This window comes from Oryctolagus cuniculus, chromosome 1, assembly GCF_051225735.1.
Source record: "Oryctolagus cuniculus isolate XC-2025 breed Fujian yellow rabbit chromosome 1, ASM5122573v1, whole genome shotgun sequence".
NCBI lineage: Eukaryota > Metazoa > Chordata > Mammalia > Lagomorpha > Leporidae > Oryctolagus > Oryctolagus cuniculus.
Window position 1 is genome coordinate 101,398,463 of NC_142867.1, and position 21,960 is coordinate 101,420,422.

At 40.9% G+C, this 21,960-nt stretch overlaps 1 protein-coding gene across 4 annotated transcripts; it reads left to right on the forward strand.

The window, feature by feature from the left end:
- Positions 1-3,105: 3,105 nt before the first annotated feature.
- Positions 3,106-10,214, forward strand: C1H11orf87 (chromosome 1 C11orf87 homolog). 4 transcript variants are annotated; one of them, XM_008261787.5, is made up of 2 exons: positions 3,106-3,341; positions 4,421-10,214. In XM_008261787.5, the coding sequence occupies exon 2, from the start codon at positions 4,683-4,685 to the stop codon at positions 5,331-5,333; it is 651 nt and encodes a 216-aa protein (XP_008260009.3). In that variant the 5' UTR covers positions 3,106-3,341; positions 4,421-4,682; the 3' UTR covers positions 5,334-10,214. The 4 variants fall into 4 exon arrangements, with proteins under 4 accessions (XP_008260009.3, XP_008260006.3, XP_017199004.3 ...); XM_008261784.5 differs by lacking the exon at positions 3,106-3,341 and adding an exon at positions 3,390-3,636; XM_017343515.4 differs by lacking the exon at positions 3,106-3,341 and adding an exon at positions 3,826-4,246.
- Positions 10,215-21,960: the final 11,746 nt, after the last annotated feature.

The window sequence follows — 21,960 nt, forward strand, 5'->3', positions numbered from 1 at the left end:
CTCTAAAAATGTCCTGGTAATTCTGGTGTATATTTTACTGTACTGTGGTCCAGAATGATCTGCCTAAGTGACCTAGTAAGATGGTTTCCAAACAACATTCTACTTGGTTGAAAGACCTTTGTGGAGGTCCTGGAGATGCTGGAGAGAGAGGAGGATGCAAGTAATAGGAGTTTTCTCTTTTCCCTCCTGTGCTTAATTCAAACATCTCTGCTTTTCTCCTTTAACTAACTTACCCTAATCAGAAGTAGATATAAATAGAATTCTCTCTCTCTCTCCCTCTCTCTCTCTCTCACACACACACAGAGGCAACTAGTCATGAAAATTGAAAACAATACCTAATAATATACTTATTATTCAGTAATTTGAGTGAGACTTCTAGCCAGTGTGAGGTTTAATTTCCTTACCTTACATTTAGAAGATACTCAAAGATTTTTGTTGAATGAATAAGTGAATGAATGAATAAGTTTGTATTTTGGCAACCATAACTTTGCAGGGCTAAGGATCAATGCTAACATGTAAAGAGTTCAGTACAGCCTGGTATATATACATGTTTTGCAAATAATGATGATAGCTATTATTTTTACTGTTATTAATGACCCAGTACCTCTTTGATTGGTGTATTAGTGCCCATGTGGGCACTAAAACAGATAGAAATTCTTCATTAAACTTGAGAGCATATATTATGTGCTTCCTAAGACTTGCAACATACCTGTGTCCATCACTAAGGAAGATTATGGAATTCATAAACTTCTTGGTTCTCCATTTGGGAGTGTGGTTTTGGAGTCTGATGAAAATATAGTGAAAATCTGTTGTCAGGAAGAAGTCTTACCTTTGTGCCAGATGTGCCAAAACATGACAATTAACTGAGGTGGATTCCTGCAGCCTAATGGGTATGCATATTTGCTGTCACTGCTACTTCCTAGGCTTGGATATCTAAGTCTATATATTTAGCACATTTGTCCACTGGGTAAGAACAAATTATGAACTTACCACCTATTCTTTTTGAAACAGAAATGGAAAAAATGTAGTGGGCTTTTGACCTGAAAATTTGTATCTTTAATCTACCTAACTCATCTTCAGTTAAGTACCATTGTCTTGTACATTCATCTGCTGTGAATTATTAATGCTCCAGGGTAGCAATATGTCTTTTGATAGGTTGTGTAGAATGGTGCAGACACTTTAACATTCCTAGTATAACAAATATTTGTCATTTGTAACAGAAAAAGAATAACATGGCAGCCTCATGACATATCCTAGAAGCTTGGTGTGCAAGAGGAAATCCATTGCATACATACTGTAATCCTAATACAACAAGTGATAAAGATAGGTTCTCCCATGGAAAAACTCAATAACTCCTTCCTGCAAATCTAAGAAACAGACCATTTTAATTATGTAAAGATTCTTTGTTTTGTAAGATAGTTTTTTTTTAATGCTGAAGAGTCTCCTTAAATAGCCAGATCTCTTTTGGGAGTTTTCAAAATTGGATTTTCTTTACAAAATATTGATTAAACTCAAATTCTCAGGAGCAAAGACGGTATGCAAAAATGAGGCATAATTTTTCAGGTGTCAGTGGTGAAGTATCATTTAATCATCACCAAAATCAGAATGTCCAAATGTGGCAGATGGCTTTCATGGGAATCAGATGTCTTCCTTCCAGGCGGGAAGAGTATATTACCTTTGGGTTCACTAATAATCATTATCTGTGTGACTTTGATATTAATCCATGTTCTGAATCAATATTTTCAGCATTACTGAGCTGTTAGTTTAAACAGAGATACGCCTTTTTATGGAGATGGCTATAAAGATAAAACTGATGATATTTATTCAGATAAATGAAAGAATTTTGTGGAGATGTGATTTATTTCTTCTTCTATATGTGATATGCTAGCACAGAAAAAAGAGAATTTGTAGTAAGACTAGATAGGAACACAGGGTGAGAGGAAGAGACCCCAGATTACAGACAACTTCCATCTCCAGGGGGCAGATCCTCTTTCTTCACAAGTACAACAAATAAAAGCAGGTAGGGATCAACCATTTCTGCTACCTCTCATCTCTGATGCATATCAGGAAAAAGTAGTCGTGTATACTGTATCATTCAATTTAGCAAGTGTTGTTCAGGCATTGTGTTGGACTCGGTGACAGGAAGAAAACAGCCGGGAAGGAAGAAGGAAATGTGCATTAATAATAAAATGGATTTCCTTAGATCCTATTCCAATCTGACTTCTCCAATAGCAAAATGAACACACGTCATCTCAAAGATGGCTACTGTGACCAAATGCACTCTTTGTATGTTTTCCAAAGTTCTTCAACTGACTAGTCCCAACTCAGATTTATTCAGGTTGCTGAGAACCCTTCCAGAAGTTTTATCTACTGTGCTGAAAGGCTACAGAACAAATGCACCAAGCACTTACTTTACCAAGATTTAGGGCCAGTGAAGGGGTGCCTCATGAGAGATACCCAGAATGGCACAGGGCAGTTTACTTGCACTCCTAGGAGACATTTCACCTTCCTGCTCACGAGTATTAACGGCTGGTGTCTAGATAGAAGAGGAGTGTTTAATACATTAGTGGGTATTTAATACATTAGTGGGTATGAGTTTGTGAAGGAGGAGAAGATAATGAGATGAGTTTGTGAAGGAGGAGAAGATAATGAGATGGGTGGGATGAAAATAATTTGGGCACTCTGGTGGCAAGGAAAATGGTTAGTTTGGATTATTTGATTCATGTCCGGGTTTGTGCTTCAGGTTCTGTCACACTTGCGTTGAGACATCTGTTATACCCCTATTGCGGGCAGTTTATGTTCAGAAAAAGGAGCAGCATAGACAGGATTTGCGGTCCGGGGGAATCCTCATCAGTCACCAGGGAGTAAGTCTGGTCTGTGCACCTTGGGGAGAGGGTTCTCCAGGGTGTGCAAATGTGTTCCTCGGACCATCTGGGAGAATGAGAGTGAGGAATCCGACAGCTGGAGAAGTAAAGCCTCAGCCCTTCCTAGGCAAGGGGGTGTAGAGAGGTGGGCTGCTGGTAGGGTGGGGGAGGTGGCTGCTCCTCTTAGGCCCACAGCAGAACAGAGAACTGGGAACCTGTCCTCTGCCAGGACAAGGTGTTGGGGTATGAGGGTGGGTGGGGGCCTGAAGGGTGGCTTGGAGCCCTGGCGGTGGCTGCCTGACGTCACCGGCCTCTCTGGCAATAGGCTGGGAGCTGAGCTCCCCGAAGCAGCGGCGAAGGCGGTGGCAGCGGCGGCAGCGCCGCTCGGTCTCTTGCCCCTTCACTCCGCGCTTTCTGCAGCCAGCACTGCAGCCGCGCGGCGGGGGCTCCCTACCTACAGCCAGCTGGCGGCTCCAGGTAAGAGACCCAAGGAGGCCGAAGCTTTCGAATGGCCCTGTGACTCGCCAGTAGAACGCCGATGGAGAGAATAGCCCCGCGGCCTGCGGCGGGCACCCCTGGCCCTAGCTTCGACCCCCACCCCTGCCCCGGCCCCAGCTTGGGCTCGCGCGCCGCCTCGCTGCTCCGCAGTGCAACAGTTTGCAGCCACCTCTTGGGAGCTGCACGGAGGCTCTTGCTGCGCGCTGCGGGTCCACGGGCTGTGGTACCCGGGAAGAGCCTCGGAGCCCGCGGGCTGGGTCTGGGAAGGTCGGAGGTAAGGTCTGTTTCCCAAACTTTGCAGGCGGGAACCCTCTTCCTTTCAGTTCTATCTCCCCTAGAGAGAAGCAGGATCCTGACAAATAAGGACACAGGACGATCGGGAGGAAAGGGGGCGTTTGCGCGGATGTGCTTCAGCTGAGGAAGGTGTTTCTGCTCGTTTTGGGAGGTGGGGTGGGGCAGGGTACCAGAGAAGAAGGCTGGAGAAAGAATGGGTCGCGATCCTGCGCGTCAGCAGCCGCCGCGGACAGAGGCAGAATGGGAGGGATGTGGTGCTAGGGGCACCCCCGACCTCAGTGATCTGACGTCGTCTGGGGAGGGAGACTCTGGAGGTGGAGGGAAGGGAAGATAGGACTGCGTACCCGGAGTGGGTGCAGGGGCGAGAGGCGTCTAGGCGAAGACGTCCACGGAAAGGGCGCAGGGAAGCAGAGTCGAGTCGGCGCTCTGGGAAGTAGGACCGCAAGCCGAGAAGACCGCCGGGTCTGTTGCAATTGCAAAGTTGTGAAAGGCGCAGGGAGCTGCCTTATCTGCTGAGTAATCTGCACCTCCGCGGTTCCAGCGTAGACCCCTCCCCGGCGAGAGGCTCCAGCCGGCTACGGGAGGCTCTGGTGTGCTGCCAGGGGCGGGCGGGCAGGGGTCTGCCGGCTGCAGAGAAGGCGGCCAGCGCCCCTTTGGGGCCGCGTGCTCCGTCAGCCGCTTTGCAGTGGTGGCCGATTCTTCCCGTGCTCTGCACTGCCTTGGGTAGCGGCCGGGAACATAACCTAAGCCTGTTCTCTTTGCAGCCTGGTGCCTTTTCGCGAACGAAAAAGGGAGCGCGGAGTCGCGTTCGAGGCGGAACCAGAGAGGATCTCCTCGGCGCCACCCGCTCCCTGGCCAGCTTGCTTGCCAACAGCTGATCCCTCAGTCCTTGGCTCGCGCGCACACCCCCTCCCGAGTCCGGGAGTAGTTTCGGGTGGCGGGGGCTCCATCCTCTTCTTGGCTGGTGGGAACCGTGAGCCCAAGAGAGGAAGCCTGGTGGGCTTGGCCCCTGCCAGCCCAGCGCTGATGAGTGCCCGGGCGCCGAAGGAGCTGAGGCTGGCGCTGCCGCCGTGTCTCCTCAACCGGACTTTTGCTTCCCCCAACGCCAGCGGCAGCGGCAACGCTGGAGCGCGCGGCCCGGGCGCAGGCGGCGGCGGCGGCGGCGGCGGTGGCGGCACCTGCATCACGCAGGTGGGACAGCAGCTCTTCCAGTCCTTCTCCTCCACGCTGGTGCTGATTGTCCTGGTCACCCTCATCTTCTGCCTCATCGTGCTGTCCCTCTCCACTTTCCACATCCACAAGCGCAGGATGAAGAAGCGGAAGATGCAGAGGGCTCAGGAGGAATATGAGCGGGATCACTGCAGCGGTAGCCGCAGCAGCGGGGGGCTCCCCCGGGCAGGCACGCAGGCCCCAAACCACGCTAAAGAAACCCGGTTGGAGAGGCAGCCCAGGGACTCTGCCTTCTGCGCCCCCTCCAACACCGCTTCCTCCTCCTCCTCCTCCTCTTCCACCTCTTCCTCCTCCTCCTCCTCCTCTTCGTCCCCTGGCCTCCCCTGCCAGGGCCCCTGTGCTCCTGAACCTCCACCACCAGCCCCAAGTCCACAAGGAGCACAGGCAGCCTCCTCCTGTTTGGACCCAACTGGCGAGGGCCTTTTGCAAACGGTGGTACTGTCCTGATTGTCTAGCCCCTCTCCTCTCCCCCTCCGCGTTTCCAGCATCTTTGCCATCCTTGCTTTTTGTCCTTCCTTCCTTTTCCATTTTCCTCTGACCTCTCCTTCCTCTTCCTTCTCTCCTTACCTTCTTTCCTTTACTCCGTTTCTCCTCCGCCGAGGCACTGTGCGGTATTTGTAAATATTGGGCTAGGAAAGTCTCGGAAGAAGAAATAACGCTGATAATAATCCTTTATTAATATTTATAGTAATTATTATAATATTAATAACACAATCCAAGCGCATGACAAATCACATAATTTCTCATTGTTAATGAAGGATGCATTTTTTCCCTCCCTGTACCGCGCCCCCCTCAATAAGGAGGAGAAACCGCACAAACTACCAAATATATAAAAGGCATTGACCCCTGGAGCAAAGGGAGGGGAGCGGGCCCTGCAATGTTGTACATAGCTGTCAAGTTAAGGTTTAGTTACTTTCCTTCCCCTCTGCCCCTGGCTCCAGCTTTCACTTTTCCTTTAGCTTCCCTTCCCTCCCCATGCTCACCTTCAGCCGGGCTCAGGCAATAGTATATTATAAAGAAAACGTCAGCAGTAAGCACCAGGACTCCAAGAGGCCACAGAGAAAGTCCCAGAAAAATGCTCATTACAGGTACCCCCTCCAGTCAACCCTCTTCTCAGCTTTCTTTGTTAACCGTGACCTTTTCCAGAACTGATCATTCTAATTTACGCTGAGAAATGTCTCTCGCTGGCCGAGTATAAGTACCTTAGAATCTTTAAGTGAGTTTTAAAAATTATGGCTTTGCTCCCTATCCTAACCCCACTCATACACCTTTGACTCATGGCATTTTCAGGATTCAGAGAATCTGGGAGCTGTCCAACTAGGTCTGGTGCTGAAATCGCCTCACCATAATGGTTACCTTCTCCTCAGGTGGAGGAGGAGCTGTTTAGGAAAGTGACTATAGTCCTATTGCTTTTGATTGTTTTTTCCTTTTTTTCTATAATCAGGTTAGCGTGTACAATTGGTTTTCTTATTATTACACATTGCATTAATTACCCTTTTTTGTAAAAAAAAAATGTTAGGTGATGTGCAGTACAGAAAGTGCAGTATCTAACCAACCAGAATGTTTCTGTTTTAATTTTAGAACAAGTGCACCTTTGTTATAGATTTATTATATTGGTACCAAATACGGAAGAAAAATATAGTTCTGTACTACATCCTCCAAACTGTATATCCTTGCTCTTAATTTCCAGCTGTTGTTATGATATAATAATTACCACTAGATGAAGAATTTGGTGGTGCAGACCTGGCTTCTGCTGTTTCCAAAAGTGTTCTTTTGTACCTTACTCTATAGTAGACTGTTATAAAAAGATGACACACATGTTTTCTTTTGCAAATAATAGAAATAACCACAAAGACAGTAAACATATAATGGATGTGCAGGAATGCCATCTATTAAAATATGGTTAATATTTAAACAGTGCCTGCATGTAGTTACCACCTGGAGGCAGTGGTGTGTGTGCTTGCTTACGTGTTTGAGGGTGAGACTGGTGGGGGTGTTGGGCAATTTGTGTGACAGGACATGCAAATTTTAAGAGAAGTTAAATCTAGTAACTACTTATAAAGATTTTTGAAGCTTATTAATTTAAAAATTTGTGCCTGTATTTGAGATGCAGCAGAAAAAGGACTCTCTTTCTCTTTCTGAGTCTGGCTTAGTTAACTTTGTTGAACACTTGAAAAAATTTAAGGCAAAAGGAAAGTGAGAGATGGAGATAGATGTTTTCTTCTCTGTCTCCTAATGCCAGACAAGGCCATCTGTGTTGGAAATGGAGTCTTCCTGTGGTTATCTACCACTGTGTTTCTGCTGGATGGATGATAGAAGGGGTAGAAAGCATATTACAGTCTTAATTATATGCAATGGCATCTTTTCATAGAAACCAACTCTCTGACAGCTATTCAAATGTTTGAAAAATATATGAATATCATGTACAAAAAGTGCAACTAAAAAAGTCCTTACTATCCTGCAGGAGGTAAGGCAACAGTGCCCCTAAAATATATCTTCCCAAATGAATCATTGCTCTGTATTCTATGTCTGTTCCACGCATATGCTGTATTCTCCAGAAAGAATATTGCCTCTGATGTTTTTTGTTATCTATTAAGTTGCCCAAGCTCAGTCTTTATATAAAAATAATTAAAAAATTAATTTTAGTCATTCATTGGATATGCACCCAAGTCCTTTCATGAAGCACAGAAAAATTAACATTTAAACGTGCCATGTTGCTATACTAGGAAGACCAGGTATAATCTTTGGCTACAATATTTTAAACAATGAACCAGATTCTCTCCAGTGCCTTAGTCACTTCCTAGTAATAGATGAAAGAGTGCATTAACTCTATCAGGCCACTAGGGAATCCTTTAGTGCATCAGAGCTCTACATTGTACACCAGAATGACTAAGGCACTGTGAGAAAGAAAGTCCATTAGTTTTTGTAGCTCACCCACATCCAGCTATAGTTCTTTAATATCTTATTACAGAATGACTTTTGGACTGGAATTTGAATAGATTTAGGGACCCAGAAGGGAGCTTCCTTATTTTCAATAAGCTCCAGTAAATGCATGGATATTACTTTCTTTCCCTTATTTGGTGCACTTTTACAGTGAATAATTTCCCATTTTATTAAAGCAATAAGATGTTCTGTGTGAGCAGTTCTGGATGATGATTCCATTTCCTTGGTGCTGAAGCTACTCATATGTTCTTGCCTTATGAATCATAATGCATTCAAGGCATGCAATAATAATCCCCTTACAAGGAGCAGCCTGTAATTCTGGGGCAGGGGGGTAATGTCCTTTGTCATTTTCTCCCCAGAGGGATAGAAACAGCAAGAGAAATAAAATAATTATGCATATTGTAAGAACGATAAGGGGGAGGGGGGAAGGAGGGAGGGAGGGAGAGAGAGAGAGAGAGAGAGGTCTTGATACCTTTAAATGTGGGCACACATCTGTAATATGCTTCTATTGTGCACCTTTAAATGTGTATGGCTTTCTCCATTAGTTAGCTCTGGTTTACTATTTTTAATAGTACCCTATGTAAAGATAATGCAGTTTGTGAGTTTGATTTCATGCTGAGGTTAATATACTAAGAACCCTAAACTTCTGCAAGTATCATTTGAGACTTTCTCCACACCAAATTATGGCAATAAGCACATATCCAAGCAATCTGTACAGATCCTGTTTAAAGCATTGCTTCTTACAGAACTCATTTTATAGTCTCAAGAGTTTGGGATACTACCAACAGAGCATTTAGATTTTCATTTATATAGAAAAAATGACAATCTGGAAATAACTAAATTTATTTTAAGGATTTTATTCACTGATGTCCCGTCAAACTAATTGCTTCAAACCCCTAAAGCTCCAGCTCAACTTCTGCATTTGCTATTAAATATTAATAAGGTGGCATGCTTGATTCTTATTGTTTTTTTTAAGATGGGAGAAATGGAGAGAAAATGCCATTATGTCAGCTGTATGAGATTTTGAATCTTAAAGAAGTAGATGGATATAACCTTTAGAATTTATATACACCCATATATAATGTATTTATATATGCATACATTTTGTACAAATTTACAATGGACTTTTTGTATTCTCTTTTCTGTCATTACAAGAATGAGATAGAAACCAAATAGTTGTTCCACCCTCTTATCCAGAGAGGATACTGAGAAGTCAGGTATGTGCATGCACTTATTTCTCTGAGTCAAATCTGAATGACTTTCTCTTTGTTTAGTGAAAGAGGAGAGTCCTGGTTGACTAAGGAAACTGATAATTGGACAAGCTTCCTTTCTTAGGATCATGACTGAAATGTTATAGTGAAAATGAAATTATGGGCATTTCAATGCGGTCCAAATGTCTAAATGAAAAGCAAAAATTTTCAGGAGAAGTTTAGGGCCAATCTAAACCACAAACCTGATTGTGTTTTGTTTTTTAATTTCAACATATATTTTGTGTGCAGATGAAACATATCTGTATAGCTAAAGGTAAAGTGAAAATATGATTATTACATTATTTAATTTTGTTTAAATTTTTTTGAAAATATGGATAAATTAGCTTTTAAAGTTCTTGGCATCTAACTTTCTAACATTTCTATAACTGTTAATTTAATTAATTAGATAATGGTTACAATTTCATTTTACCAGTGTAAAAATATATGCTTTAAGTGCTTTTCTGTGGGTGACAGTTGAGTAATTGCTAGCTGATTTTACATGGAAATTATACATTAAATAAGAACCAGAAAAACTAAATTGAATCGGGTCAGGCTCCTCAGGTCCATTACCATGTGAATCTGGAATTTTAATTAGAATAGTAGAAGCGCTTATCTGGGCCACTCTTTTCTTGGACTAGTGATTATGGATCACAGATGTTTCAAATCATATTAGAATGAATTGCTCTTTCGATAGGAGGGTGTTTAATCACTGGACTGAATGTAAATCTGATTCTGGTTTGTTTTTTTATTTATCTGGTAATATTTGAGAAACGGCTTATAAGGCTTGATATAGATGCCAATTGTCACCAATTTAATAATACAATTGGTGCCATGTAGGAATACTTATCTGAGAATAAGAATTTAATTAATTTCAACCGGAGACAATACTTATCAAGGTGGCCCTACCTGTTTGAGGCAGAGATATTTGCCTGACACTTGTGATTACACTGGGTTATTTCTCTGGAGACACAAACAACAACAGCAGCAGCAGTGACAGTGACAACTACAACAAAAATAACTACAGAAATAACTGATTTTTGAACTTGAGTATATTCAATAGAGAGAATAAAACAAATACTAGAATTCATGGAAAATTTGTTTTGCTTTTCTATCAATAAAAAAGTTTTCTTGCTAATTGGCTTTTTGGATGCTTTTCCTTCTTAATTTAGAATATATGGGGTTACAAAAATTCTTCATTCTATTACCTTCAGACGCTTAAAGAACCTATAGTGTTTTTTGTTAATTATACCTCATCTGCTCTTCCTAACTGCATCGCGGAAATGGGATATGTATAAACATTGCTCTTACCCAATAAACTGAGTCTAATGTATAATTTACTAGCCCCCCTTAAGCATACTCTGACATTTAAGGCTATTAGCTTAGATTTCCTCTTTTTTGGCTTGTTATTCTATAATACCAACAAATATATCAAGTATTGAAGCTGACATGATTTGGGGTCAATTAGGGAAAAATGGGAGTTTCAGATTCATATAAATTCTGTTATATCCTAGCTAAACCCTGCTGAAAAAGCAACTTGTCAAGGCTGTTCCCTAGTCTGAGGTACTGTGGTGCCATCCAGCTTTTGTGCTGACAATTTACCACTGTGATCTTAGACCCCTGGGCCTTTATCTCCAGTGTCAAGGTGATCATCTGTGGGAATCTATATATCCTGTCCCCTTCTATTCCTAAGTCCACCAGTACTTCCACAGATTTTCCCTTTCTGGAGGAACTGGAACATCTCAGTGCCCTGCATGCCCTGGCCATACCATGGAAAGTCATGGATTTACTTTTTTTTTAAAATTTGACAGGTAGAGTTACAGACAGTGAGAGAGAGACAGAAAGGTCTTCCTTCCACTGGTTAGATTTAATGTTAAGATCCCTCATCTACCCCCCTCCCCTGACATCTCACCTTTCCTACTCTTGCTCCATTTTAGATGACACCATAAGGAATTTCTTATGAGGTCTTTTAGTCCCACACTAATATATTTGGGTTGGAGGATCTTGCCATTTATCTCTAATACATGAGTCTCTCTGAAGCTTTTTAGATGTTGATCACCAACCACCACCCTCTTTTAGGCTCCTCAGTATGGGTAAAGAACAGAAGAATGACAGCTTTTGTGGCTATCTGCCTCTCTTTCATTTTCTGTCATACTTTCCCCCACATTTACCAAGACTACAAGAATGTCTTAATGTCCTTTTTTTCTATGTAAGACTCCTCCTGCTATGGTTATCTTCCCATGCATGTAATGGAAATTTTTCTATATCTGATGTCAGTCTTAGAATTACTCTTAATGGCAGTTGCAAAGAGTGTAGGAGACAGAAAAAATAAGATTACTTATAAGGAATCCTAAATTGAGACATTTGATAGATATCATGCCACCATAGTGAACCTCTGTATTCCCACAGAGGATATGTACTTATGGTTAAAGTCCGATCTTCCATTTGCCTAATAATATAAGAAATTAATTATTATATTATTTATATTTCCCTATTAACTTCCACACAAGCACTCCATGTTTGGCTAGAATACCTGGGTATAGATTGAATCTTTCATCTCATATTACTATCTGCTAAGAAGGCACAGTTCCCTTCAATCTTGGCCCATTACTTTACCCTGCCCTCACCATTTATTAGCTGAAGATAATGTGTAAGAAATTCCTTTCAGGTGAGATAAACTTGTAGTATATATTGAATACAGGAGTGGGGTTGAGTAGCTATCTTTGTCTAAGGGTTGCAGCAAGTATGGATTAATGATAAAAACCAATCTCTAGCTATGGTGCTCTTTATTCTCTGGAGGCATGTATTCTCTATCTTCAACTTCTAAGGCATTAACTTAGCTAGCTTTCACAAGACTGTCATGTTCCTTACTCCTTGAATCTCCCTTAATGAACTTAGTTTATGAAATATTAGCTATGCATTCTTTTTCTGGTTAGTTATTGAAGTCCAATCTCTTCTTCCAAAATTACTATTTCCATATATGCTCCAGGTATGGGTTAGAACTCATAGTATTGAGATCCCCTCTCTACAAACATGGCTGTACTTGCTATACTATACAAACTAAGTGATAACAATTCCTAACAACTCTTTTATATCTTACAGTGTTCATCCTTTATCAGTATTTCAAATGCTCACTTCCTTGGTCATAGCCTTAACTCTGGATTTTTATTTTAGGCTATGGGATGTAATCACTCAGTGGTGTAAAATTTTTCAACGTACTGAATCTTAAAAATCCCAGGAAATCTCCTATTGACTTCACTAAACTAAGGTGTAAAAAATGCATTGAGTGAGAAAATACTTACCCTTAATGTATGTATATGTAAAGTAAATGTGGTTTTTCTGTTTTCCTATAATTCATCCTATCTTCTTCACAGGAACCTATTCCCTGGAAAGCCCTTTTTGGAAAATCTCAAATTTTCTCTTTCCTTTGTTCCTTTCCAAGGTAGTATAGTGTATTATTTATGCTATCCCATCATGGTAAAGAAGGAAAGAAGGTTTCTCAGACCTATACAGTATTAAAGGAATCCTTGCTGATTGGGGTGAGAGACTGACCAGTCTGGGCTGCTTCCTGAATTCATGACTGTTGTGATACAGCAAGTTTTGGCTGGTATTCACCACTAGAGCATAAGATACTGGACATTTTTATATAACCTCAAAATAAAAGTCTACAATTTTTTTTCTTTGTTCCAACTTCTAGATTTTGCTTCACTATGTTATAAGCATCCTAAGTCCCTCTCATCTGTGGAAAATGGGGATTTTGGGGTCTCTTAATGCATTCCCTAAGATGATAGGAAACAGGAAGCCTTCTGGTTGTCCATTTGTACAACCATCATCCCACTGTCACTGCCTTCTTGTTGGAGATAGGCAAATAGACAGTAGTTGAACCTAGCAGAGGTTCCCATAGTAAAGCTAGAGAGATTTGCTAAAGCCCTTATCAGCCTCAGAGTCCTCTAGTCCCCCAGTTCTATCAAACTATTGGATTCCACTATATTCCAGCTTTTCCCATAATCGAGGGTTTGTGGAGCAAGAGTCTTAGAATCCACCTTAGAACCCTCTGTCAATATTTGGCTCCTTTGTTTCCCACAAATTGCCAAAGACAGAAAATTGTAGATATTTCTATATTATTCCTTAGGGACTTCTAGATGGGATAAACATGAGATTTGAATATATATATATATATATATATATATATATGTATGTATTTGAAAGGTAAGGTCACACACACACACACACACACACAGAGAGAGAGAGAGAGAGAGAGAGAGAGAAACACTTCCATTCATTGGTTCACTCCCAAAAAGATTGCAATAGTTGGAGCTGGACTGGTTGAAGCCAGGAACCAGGAACTCCATCCAAGTCTGCTGCATCAGTGAGAGACCAAAGTGGTTGAGCTATCATCTGCTGCCTCTGAGGGTGCATATTAGCAGAAAGCTTAATTGGAAATGGAGGTAGGCTTGATCCCAGGCATCCTGATACGGGATATGGACATCACAAGAGACAGGTTGACCCACTGTGCCACATTACCACCCCACTTCCTGCTTTTTAAATGAGATATTCTATATCCTGATTCCAGCTTCACAGCTAAGGCTTAAAATGGAGGATAAAATGTGGAAGGGAGATAAACAAGCCCACATCAGGAGGTGCTTCAGAAATATTTTGTTAGTTATCCGCATTTACGTGAAACTGATGATTTCAAGCTTCATGGAATTTATTCATTTTGAAAATATGCCACCTTCTCCCTCTACTTGTCAGTGTGTGAAGTCCCAAATAAGTTGAGTTTTATTCCAGTGGTTTATATTATGGGCTTCTATCCCTTAAGAGAGATCATAGATGATGGCAGTATTTGGTGCTTCAGCATTGGTGAACTTTTCTATAGACGTTATGAAGGAAAGGAAAGGAGAAAATGTAGGTCACTAAATTCCAAAGGGGAGGGCATCACGAGGGAAGAGCAAGGATAAGAAAGACAGGAACACTCATTTCTCTAGTTTTGCCTTGTGAACTGGACTCCCTTTCCCTATTTGCACTGTGTCCTTTAGGGATGTACACAAAGGATGGTGATTATGCCTTACATATGAGGTGCAACCTTGCTGTGGCAGGATAATTTGCATGGTCTATATTGGTTAGAAATCCAGTGATAAACAATATAGAAAAAAGTCCTGCCCTCATGGATTTTGTTCTGGTGGAGATAGACAATTAACAACCCAAATAAATTGTGCAGTATGTTATTTGAAGAAAAGTGCTACAAAGACAATTCAGCAGGGAAGGGGATATATTCCAGGAGGGTTGAATTTAAAGAGTAGTTAGAGAAGACCTTTTTGAAAACAATGGTATTCGAGAAAAGACTTGAAGTCAAGAAGGTATATGGGTTAATTTAAAGAAGATTTTTCAGAAGCGTTTTAAAAGTTCACTTTATCCAGGCCCCTGATTTTATAAATGAGTAAACAGATTTTAGTAGGAGAATCACAAGAAACTTATGTTTACTGAACACTGAATCAGACACTGACATTCCCCCAGTGGGGAGGGGTAGTAACATTGAGAAGCTTGTTGTTAATTAATTAGTACATTTCCATTCAATTCAAAGCACAACTAAGTAACAAGCAAGTCTGATAAGATGGTTAGGATAGGTTTCTCGTTAGAAGTAATATTTTATTTGGGTTTTGAAGGATGATTAAAAAGGAATTGCATTTCAGGCAGAAGGAAAAAAAAATGTCCAAAATAATAGAGGTAAGCATGTTGTACACATCTGGGGATTTTTATGATGTTAATGCTAGGAATGACATAAGGATGAAAAGTAAAAGTAAACTAGATCATTAAGGATTGCAAGAGCATCATTTGGAGATATGCCTTTTCTGTTGTAGATATGCCTTTTCTGTTGTCAAAGGGAGTCTATGAGAAATTTTGAATGTAGAGTGGAGTTATAAATCTAGTAGGACCCATGTATAGAATAGATTCAATGGTGGCTGAGATACCAGACAAAAAGTAACTGCAATAATCCTGTGAAAGATGACGAGGGTTTACAAGAGTATATTTGGTTATGGAATAGAAGGAGACAGTGGTTAATTGATACATAGTATGAGGAAAAGAAAGAAAAAGGGGGAGGGAAAGGGGCAGAGAGTACATTTATGCCTTCTATTTTGTGGATCAAAGTAAACCTGATTGGCTGCTACTTAGTTGTCATGATTTGGGGGAAAAATTATTCATTAATAAAAAGAAGTTCAGATGGAGGTTCTAGGTTTTGCATTCACAGCCTGTGATGGATTTGTCCCCAGCCTATGCTCAGAATGTGGTGAACCTAACTTTATGGAGAAGTCTGCAATTTACTGTTTGAGCTTCAAGAATTAGCGCTGTCACCATCATGTAATTCCTGGATGACTATTCATTGTCTGTCAAGTTGGAGGATTTCTCCATATGTCAGGAAGTGTGTGTGTTCTGACATTAACTTCTAGACCATTTGTTGCAAATCTTAGGCATGCCTGTAGAGAATTACGATGCTACCCAAGTTTTACTATAAACTCATCTTGGTTGTCTTAGAACACAGAAGCGATCAGATAGGACCACTGGCAGCAATAAAATGTTTCTTGGTCTCTGAAATCACATTCCAGTCTACCAAGTACCCAGCATATATTCAACAAAAATGCTGAATAAAACATGTGAATGAATGAGTTGAAATTCTATGGACATGTGCTTTATGAAGTACTTTGTTACTTCTCTAGGAGGAATCTGGCCAGAATCACACCAATAGCAGAAAAGCAAAAAGCAGTGGGATATTTGTAATGAGTCACCAAGTTCACTTAATTTTGAATGGCAAAATGAATGGCATCATTGGGCTCTTCTGCATTTTTCAATGATCTGTATCTTTGAAGCAATGTTTTGCAGATACATTATTCCTTCCCCCACACCCAACCTCTACCCTCTGTTTGCCTAAATAGCCTTGCTTTTAGGACTTGAGCCTCAATACTTCTCATTGGTATTGCAGGAACCAGGGATCAATCAGAGGAACTGAAACAACACAAATATTTGTTTAAAGAAAATGATTAGGCAACCAGCAGTTATCTGGAATTCACTCAATGTCGATCAAATCTGATACTCTAGGGGAGATGCTGAAGAAGAAAGGAGGATGTGTCTTTCCAAAGGGCTTATGAGCCAAATTAAGGAGACAAAAGTTTCACAATGAAGTTATACAAGGGAGACCAAGTTGAAGTGGCAATTAAGGAAAAAATAAGCCCAATCTTCTTTTCCTTTTAAAGATTTATTTTATGTATTTGAAAGGCAGAGTTACAGAAAGAGAGAGAGAAATAAAGAGAAAGACAGAGCTCTTACATGGGCTGGTTTACTCCCCAAATGGCAAGAATGACTGGTTCTGGGCCAGGCCAAAGCCAGGATCCAGGAGCTTCTTCAGAGTCTCCCATATGGTTGCCAGGGCACAAGTACTTGAGGCATCTTCTGCTGCTTTCCGAGGTGCATTAGTAGGGAGCTGGATCAGAAGTGGAGCAGCTGGGTCTCAAACTGGTTCCTATATAGGCTGCTGGCATTGTAGGTAGCAGTGTAACCCACTATGCCATAGCACTAGCCTCTGTGGCAATCTTCTTACATTTTCATGTCCGAAAAAGGGGTCATAGAATCCACTTACCTACAGAGAAATCTGAGTTGGATGGTACAATTTGAAGTTAAGGCAAAAACAAGCCTGTTTTCTGTACTTTCCGACTAGAAAGCAAGTCCCTCAGTGGTTATGAAAAGGTAGAATTGCCACAATACATCATTCCTCTTTTTAATCTTCCACCTACTTGGAGGCACTTGTTCACTCTCCAAACTCCCTAGAGCCCTTTGGTGCCCCACTCACACTTGAAGGTCTGCTTTCCCAAAGTTGCATTTTCTTTTTAGTACTATAGTCAGTCTCTGAAAATGAACTGTGGCCTGTCAGAATATCATTTGTGACCTACACTTGTCTTCCCAGCACTATTGTCTTTGTAACATTGAGTATTTCCATTTCATATTAATCATTAATAATGACTAATACAGATTTAATATCATACTTTCATTTTTCACAGAAGCCTATTTCACCTTAGATAAGAAGGTAACTTTCAGAACAGGGCTTTGGGTGAGACAGAGTTAGCCTTGGTACCCTTCTGATCTTTTTTTTTTTTTTTTTTTTTGACAAGCAGAGTGGACAGTGAGAGAGAGACAGAGAGAAAGGTCTTCCTTTTGCCATTGGTTCACCCTCCAATGGCTGCTGCGGCCGGCCATAGCAGAGAGCTGGCCTGGAAGAGGGGCAACCGGGACAGAATCTGGCGCCCTGACCGGGACTAGAACCCGGTTATTGTTAAAAATAAGTTATTTTTTCACACAGTCTTCCTGATGGAAAATAGGATTAGCCTATTGAGCTACAGCTGCAGCACCCTTCTGATCTTAAAATGAAAGTAGCTGGGGCTAGGGCTGGGGCTGGGGCTGAGGTGTAGTGGGTAAAGCTGCTGCCTGCAGTGCTGGCATCTCATATGGGTGCCAGTTCAAGCCCTGGCTGCTCCACTTCCCATCCAGCTCCCTACTAATGTGCCTGGGAAAGCAGTGGAGGATAGCCCAAGTGTTGGGCCCCTGCACCCACATAGGAGATCCATATGAAGCTCCTGGCTCCTGGCTTTGGTCTGGCCCAGCCCTGGCCATTGTTCCATTTAGGGAGTGAACCAATGGATGGAATCTCTCTCTTCCTCTGTGTGTGGTGTTGTCTTTCAAATAAATAAGTACATCTTAAAAAAAAAAAAAAAAAAGGAGTAGCCTTTTACTTAGTCCTTCCCTCAGCTGGCAAGCCCAGGAAAGAATAAGGCCTATGGAGGAACTAGGTCCTGAATATCTGTAGCTTATTATTCTGTTCCACTCATGTGACTTATTATAAAATAATATAAAAATTTAAAATAAAAAGGAAGTCTACTAGTAAAATTCTGATTTTTCCTATGGTAACAATTTTGATACTTTGTTAAAAATAAGTTATTTTTTCACACAGTCTTCCTGATGGAAAATCTAGCTAGCATTAAAATCATTTTATAGTGGAATTTAAGAGCCCAACATGGCCTCTGTGAGGGCTAACTTCTCATACCTTGATGGAGGGCCTGTCTGTAGAAAGTGCAACCAATGTTTTAAGCCAGCTGAGTTCAAGACCCACAGAAAGGGTGTCTTCAGATTCACATAAGCCTGGTTCCTACAGTTCAGGGAGAACACACTGGGGTTATAGGTTCTCTGGAAACCTGTTTGATTCTGATTTCCAGACTTTCAACATTAGCTTCGAGGGTCACATTGGTTATGTGAGTTAAGTGATCATGCTTATCCATACATCTTTAATCGGCAGGCTCTGTGCCTTCTTGGGTGGATGCCAGAGATTGTTTAGGAGCTAACTTAGAACTGGCAGTCATCACTGATGAGGCTGCCTCTGGGACATTCCACTTAAGGGCATTCAAAGGAGTTTCCCCAGCCTTCATTCCCTGTCCTGAAGACCACCTGCAAGAGACAAAATGGATGGAACTGGAGGGTACTATGTTAAATGAAATAAGCCAGACATAGAAAGACAAATATTGCATGTTCTGTTCACGTGAGGAAGCTAAAAAATAGTCAGTCTGAACACAGTGTAGTTATTGCTAGGGACTGGAAGAATGAGAGGGCAGAAAGTTGCAAAGAGACTGGATAATAAGTATTAGATAATAGATAAAATGAATAAGTCGTGGAGTTCCACAGCACAGTAAAGAGAGTCTAGCTCAAAATATTGTGTTTTGAACTATTATATATTTTCTGAACAAACACAAGAGAGGAGTCTAAAGGCTCCAATCACAAAGTAGTTTTAATGAGAGGAGATTATTAATTACAGTGACTTGATCCATACCCAATTGAGTTCATTTATTGCAATATCACACCATACCCCATAAACTCATACAACTATTTTAAATTAGAAAGTTACCTGTTTAAAGAGATAGGAATGATAATAACCTAATTTGATTGTTATACATTGACTTATCATGCTATGCCTCATAAATATGTACAATGAAAAAAATAATTTATGGGGCTAGTGGTTAATATGCCTCCATCCCACATCATAGTGCCTGGATTCAATTCCCAGTTTAGGTTTCAGATTGCAACATCCCAACAAAGCAGACCCTGGGAGACAGAAGGTGATAGCTGAAGTAGTTGGGGTTTTGCCACCCACATGGGAGCACTGCAATGAGTTTCTTGATCCTGGCTCTGGCCTGGCCCAGTGCCAGCCATTGTAAGCATTTGGAGAGTTAGTTGGCAGATGGGAGCTATGTCTGTCTCTATTTTTCTCTGCCTCCCAAATATATAAAAGGGAAAAATCTATATAGGGGACAAGATGTAGAATTAGTTGAACTCACAGAATTTGAATTCAGAATTTGGGCTCTTACCCAGTCTTCTGGACCATCTTATGGTGTGCTGGGCTGCCAAGACTGCTTTTCTATATTTCCATTTCCCATTTTTCATTCTCTGTGGCTGTTGTGACATTGGCCTCTCATGACCATATATGATTGATTTAGGCAACTTCATTATCTACCCCTCATCTCCTCACCAATAATTCCTGATTTGATTCTGAATATGTATTTCCTACTTTCCCAGAATATAGAACGATGTTCTACTACAAATTAATGTAGGTACATGAACTGTGACTTGTAGTGAAGTCTTGCTTAAAATACTAACCCCTGACAATCCCACTATGAACACTACATTACAAGGTAGAAATCATGTTTCCAAATTCAGAGGCAATGTTTTCTACATCTTTTTTGTCTTGTAGGGCATTTTAGTGTGTTTTACTATACTCTTTGGTTGTATTTTTTCTAATTAAGATATCTCATATAACACTCTGTAAACTTTCAGAACTTATTATTTGCATTTTAGAGATAAAGAATGAAGACTTGTAAAGATGAGTAATTTCCCCAAGGTCACTCAATTAGTAAATGATTGAATCTATATTTGAATTAAGGTTTGCCTAACTCTAAAGCCTCTGCTCTTCTTCTTACCAATAGACCAAAATATCATTTCTGTGATTTTTCTCAACAATTTCAAATAAATTGCCTCCATGAGACTGTTTATGTACCTTTTGACACTTACTTTAAAAACAGAAAGACAAAAGAAAGCAAAAATGCTTATAGCATTTTATGCTATTTCTTCTCAAAATGTAGTAGAGTGACCAATTTATACTGGAATCTAAGATGCTAGTGTGGAAGGGGAGAGATAGTCAAGCCTTTTAAATCTATAGATTACCTGGGACCCAAACCAAGACTTACTGTATTTGATTCTCTGGTTATAGATATTAGGGATTTGTATCTTGAGCAAACTCTCCAACTGATAAAGAAGGATGGAAATCTTGGGGAAAATCTAATTTCGATACATTTTTCAAGTTTTGAATGGGAAACGATGCATTTTCATGACTATGGAGTACAACTGTGTATGCTCATTAACTGCTTGTTGTAACTGTGGAACAGAGATGGAATGACCCAGCTTTCTGAGTCTTGTTTTGTTTTGGATTTTGTTGTGTTGGCAAGAAGGAAACACAAATAATTCATGGTCCTCAGACCCTGCTAAAAGAGTCAAAAGATCTGGCAAGGTCTCTCCTTGGAAAGACAAGTGAATAGAATTATGCAGATTGAATTGGCAAAGTAATGGCCTCTGAAACAAACCCAAAAGCCACAGTTACCCATCAAGTTGCACCAAATGAATCTGTGGCCCAGAGACATGACATTGCACTTAACAAATGTAGTTGAATAAAACACTACCATTAAGCTGCTGGTATATCAGCATAGCTAGTAAAAGAGTCAGTTACTCCTTCAGGACTGTAAAAGGTCATATGCTATATCAGAAGTACTGTCAACACTATTCTTTCTCAAGGAAACAAATATTAAGGAAAAAGGAACAAAACTGAGTAAGACCTAAGAAGATGAGGCCATAGCTATTAAGTGTTTGAAATGGAGATTTGAGCTTTCTCATTTAAAAAATGGTATAAATTGGGGCTGGCGCCGTCACTCACTTGGTTAATCCTCCACCTGTGGCGCCTGTTTCCCATATGGGCGCCGGGTTCTAGTCCTGGTTGCTCCTCTTCCAGTCCAGCTCTCTGCTGTGGCCCGGGAGTGCAGTGGAGGATGGCACAAGTACTTGGGCCCTGCACCCACATGGGAGACCAGGAGGAAGCACCTGGCTCCTGGCTTGTGATCGGCATAGCGCGCCAGCCGTAGTGGCCATTTTGGGGGTGAACCAACAGAAGGAAGACCTTTCTCCTTTCTCTCTGTCTCTCTCTCTCACTGTCTAACTCTGCCTGTCAAAAAAAAAAAAAAAAAAAGGAAAAGAAGGATTTGGAAAGGTAAGCTGTTTGTCCCTTGCCACATTCCTTTATGAATACTCATTTTAATCAAACTTTCTTTCCACTGTTTTGAAAATGGCCAATAACTAGAATTTTAAAATCCCTTTCAGTTCATTTACCCCATACTTATTTACTTTCTGGTGGAAAAGGAAGGTATCAGGTGTAGATTTCCTTCTTTTTAGTAATGATTGGCATGGTTAGGATAATGTGAGTTTAAAACCTGCTGTCATGAATTCTAACTGTGAGAAGGTGATTTGGGGAAAGTTACTTAACCTCTCTACTCCTCAGTTTCCTAATTTGTAAAATACATCTGAGAGTGATGCTATAATAAATTAATATATGTTTTGAACATTATTGCCAAGTAAACATCTAATGATACTGCATTTGTTGTTATTGTTAAAGATTAATAATTTGGAACTTTGTGAAAATTACATGAAATTTTTGGAGCTCCCTTGTGTATAACATAACTCAAACAATCCACAAAAAATTAAACCAATGGTAACTTTGGGTTACTTGCTTAATTTTCTTTTAAATATAT

What these genes read in the sequence shown, in the direction of transcription:
- C1H11orf87 (XM_008261787.5), top strand. Translation starts at nt 4,683, where the DNA reads ATGAGTGCCCGGGCGCCGAAGGAGCTGAGGCTGGCGCTGCCGCCGTGT.